General features: G+C 37.9%; 1 protein-coding gene across 1 annotated transcript; it reads left to right on the top strand.

Moving 5' to 3' along the window:
* Positions 1-5: 5 nt before the first annotated feature.
* LOC123965147 (interferon-induced very large GTPase 1-like) lies at positions 6-3,206 on the top strand (the record flags this gene model as incomplete). The annotated part of the gene is made up of 1 exon (XM_046041714.1): positions 6-3,206. A coding segment is annotated over one exon (2,520 nt), but the record flags the coding sequence as incomplete, so codon positions are not given.
* Positions 3,207-4,257: the final 1,051 nt, after the last annotated feature.

Genomic DNA, 4,257 nt, shown 5'->3' with positions numbered 1-4,257 from the left:
CTTTTCTCAGGATGAAAGAGGTGGGCAAAAAGCCCAAATGTCAGTTTGTTCACCAGAATGTGTCAGATGTTTCAGCCCATGACAAGAACTTACGAGACAGGAAACTGCTCTTGCAGCAGCTAAACGAGATGACCCAGGCAGCAGCCAAGATGGAAAAGAAAGAGGAGAACAAGAGCTTCACTGATGTGATGGAGTACAGTCCCGACACTGGGAACTGGTACATTCCTGGACTCTGGAATGGAAACCCACCAATGGCACCAGTCAATGCAGGGTACAGTGAGGCCGTTTATGAGCTCAAGAAGAACATCATCCAAATTTTGGGAAGGTGTGAGTCATCTGCTAATAATATCATGGAGTTTACAGAGTGGATGAAAAGCCTGTGGAATGCAGTAAAGCATGAAAACTTCATCTTCAGCTTCAGAAACAGCCTAGTGGCTGATGCATACATGAGGCTGTGCACAGAATTCAACAAATGGGAATGGGAATTCAAAAAAGAAATGTACACATGGGTTACAAATGCTGAAACAAGAATTTCTAATTTCGGCACAGTTGCTGGAAAACCTGAGATATCTGACATGAAAGAACTTCTCACTATTTTGAAAAGTGAAGCTTGCACAGAGCTGACTAAATGGGAGACAAAGGTCCTTGAAAATTTAAAACAGTACTTTGAGCAAACAGAGGGTCATGTGTATCTAGTTGAAGGATACAAAGAGGAATTTGCAAGCAGTGCAAAGAGCCTTCGTCGAGAAATGGAGAGCTCTGTACTTAATCAGCTCACAGCAGCAGCTGACATCAGACAGGGAATGACAGAACTTGACAGAATCAAGGAAAACCACACAAAACAATTAGAGTGGAGAGTGCGCGAATTGATTGAAAAATGTCGGGCAAAAAAAGTCCAGATGACAGAGGAAGAGCTAGACAAAGAATTTGATAAGATGTGGAATAAAACAGTAAAGGAACTGTCTTTTTCTAAACAAAAGGCCACAAATATCTTCACAAATGTGGACCACTACCTCAGAGAAAATCTATCACGTAAGGGGAGTCGTGTATGTCAATTATTAAGTCAAAAAAGCCTGCAACATTGTGGACTGATGCCTTTCAAATATACAGTGGAAGGAAATTGGAACCAGCTTATACACAGAGTGGGCAAGTGGTTCAACCTCAAAGATCATGTAATGGCTTCACAGAACATGGCTGACAGCATCATAGATGCTTGCACACAGTTTGTGACTGAAAAAATGGAAAGGAAAAACAATTACCATGACACTTACATCCAGGAGATCCTACACATGATTGATGAGCGGCTGCAGAACAGTCAGAGTTTTAAGACCACTGAGTTTGAAGTTTCTCTGAAACAGCACATCTGTGGAGTTGCAGCCAGACAGTTTCAGAAAATGCATGAAGATTTCATACATGCAAACGACCCCTACGAATGTCTGAATCGAAACAAAGAAAAGTTTCGTGCTGATTTCAAAGATGTGTTTCATAAACGAGACCAGTGCCAGAAGAAGGCAGAAGAATTCACAAGCCGCTGCTTGAGGCCTGCAGTCGAAGACTTTGTCAACCGTTCATTGGCTCCTGATATTATTGGTGAAATGCTGACAAGGTTCCAGTTCAGCACACGAATGTTCTTCCAGTATTCAGTTTTACTGGATTTGCTCTCAAAGGATGACTTTGAAAACTATAAGAGCTACATTTGCTCATATGAGGATCATGTAAAGAAATGGACACACAAACAAATAGAAGAACACTTTTCAAAGGGTGATAAAGTTTTTGAGTTTGAGGATCAACATGTTCTGTCAAGTATCAGCAGCATAAACGATGCTATCAACAAAGCTAAAACAAAAAAGAGTGGTAACGTGAAGACATTTGTTGAAGATGTCTGCCAAGAACTTGGTGATAAACTGGTCATTTCCCAGGATGCTCTTGGTGCTTTCATGATCCTGAACAATGCCGACCAGGAACAGTTTGCTCACTGGCTCATTGAGTGTGTGAAGGACATGGCACAGGCTCTTAGAGAGAAGTTTAAAACAGAAACCATCCAAATGAAACTGGAAAATCTTCTTGTGAAGCCCCAGAGCGAGCTTTTCACTAAAGTTATTGGATGTGGGAAACAGTGTCCATTCTGTAAAGCTCCTTGTGACGCAGGAGCAGATAAACATGGAGAGCACTTTGCTCAACTACATCGGCCAGAGGGTCTGGGTAGAATCAGGTGGGATGGGACAAAAAAACTTGTCATTGACATATGCTCTTCGTCTGTGAACAGTGAGGCCCGTTTTCGCTGTGATGCTACAAAAGGTGAATGGCACCCTTACAAGAACTACACAGAAATTTTCACAGACTGGAAAATCCAGTCAGATGTAAGCTTAGAGGCGTCAGACTACTGGAAATATGTACTGGCAAAGTTCAACAAGGAGTTTGCTAAAGCATATAATGCAGAGCCTGCTGATATTCCTGAAACTTGGAAATCCATCACACGTAAGCAAGCAGAAGCGAGCCTCAAAGAGTCGTTTAACATGAAGTGAGAGAACACATGCTTTGTGGTTACAGAGGTGCACATGTTCCTCATTACATTCATCCTCTCATGGATATTTTGATCTCACTTGTTTTATATGACAAGAAGAAAATTACAAGTAGTAACATGCTGTATATAATATGACATGGTTGAAGATATTATCAGTATTCCACATATTTTATCAGTGACTTACAAGAAATACAGAAAATATCAACTCCAATTAGTCCTCTCCCTAAACTGATATCACATTAAACATGTTAAACAAAAATAATCTGCTTTACCTCTGTGTAAATGTTGATGAGGACATTTTAAAATACTTTTTCATACTCTTAATCAATGTACGATTGCAACATACTAAATGTTTCCAATTTGATTAAATCTGAGTTTGAATTTATCAATTTTGTGTGATCGATGAAGTCATCATATTTTTTTCATTTTTCTTTTACCAAGTATGATCTGATATGTAATCTTTCATTTTGTGAAATATCTAATGTCACATATTTACATAATTCTTTTTTAAATCGATCTTTGTGTGGTTCTGTCATAATATGATTTGAGATTGTTTACTTGGAATTAATTAAAATGAAATATTTAACATTTATTAAGGATCATTCATTCCATATGTGGTGTTGTCAACATGTACACATTACTTCCTTGTGTTAACTGATTCAATAAAGAGACAAAATCAGCAGACTGGCTATGAATGTCTTTAATGTTTCCCAGATCAGAATCACAGCATACAGTGTATAATAACTTCTAAAGTAAACAGAAATATAATCACCTCATTTATTTATATAGTTTTACTATACCTTTTTTTAATAATAATCTTTTTTTAAATTCCATTATTTAACATTTTTCTTCATCTCAAGTCTTGGGTTTCTGAATTCAACAAAGAATGTAAAAATAAGACAACAGGTGCAACTTCTCAATGGAGACCAAACTGAAGGTTTATGTGAGTCAGTGTGTAAGTGTTTCTATCTCTGTGTGTGTTTGACATTGTTGGTGTTCATCATGTGCATCCATGCACCACCGACCTGACACAGGATCTGACCTCAGTGATATGAAGTCTCCTTGTTTTGCTTGGCTTTGGGGCATGTTGAAATAAGAATAAACCAAAATTCAGCCACAACTGAGAGAAGCACAGGGCTGCAGTAAGTCACTTTGTAAAACAGATGAGGCTTTAGTGTGTGTCCACAAACATCCCGTCTTATCCTCTTTTAAACACACATTCTCAGAGTCTGAAAGTGAACTCGACTTTTCAGATTTACTTTCATCCATCAGCAATGTTGGGGTAGTTACTCTAAAAAAGGTAATGGATTAGGGGAGACCGGGGCAATTGTAACATTTTTTACATTTTCCTTAATAACTTACAGACTACCTGAGATATACAAGTCATCTTTTGATACAAGAAACACATGTATGTGCACTAATTGATAATATAATTGATATATTTTCACTTGTAAGAAAAATACTATAATATTTAATTAAATGCAAGAAGTCAGAGTGTTACAATTGCCCAAGGCAAGGGGGCAATTGTACACAACACTGAAAAATAAGTCATATTAACCCACTGTATGTCAATTAAAGGCCTAGGCTACCTCAAAGTAATTACTTTACTGCTAATGTTACTTAAGAGTGTTTTTATAGGGTTAAAATTATTTTAGATGTCAGGCATCCTCTGCTAAGTTCTCTGTTCTAACTTCGTAAAATTGCTTTTCACAAGTGAACTAGTCATTCTCTTT

This window comes from Micropterus dolomieu, unplaced genomic scaffold (genome assembly GCF_021292245.1).
Source record: "Micropterus dolomieu isolate WLL.071019.BEF.003 ecotype Adirondacks unplaced genomic scaffold, ASM2129224v1 contig_8754, whole genome shotgun sequence".
Taxonomy (NCBI): Eukaryota; Metazoa; Chordata; class Actinopteri; order Centrarchiformes; family Centrarchidae; genus Micropterus; species Micropterus dolomieu.
This window is presented reverse-complemented; position numbering and strand designations above follow the sequence as displayed.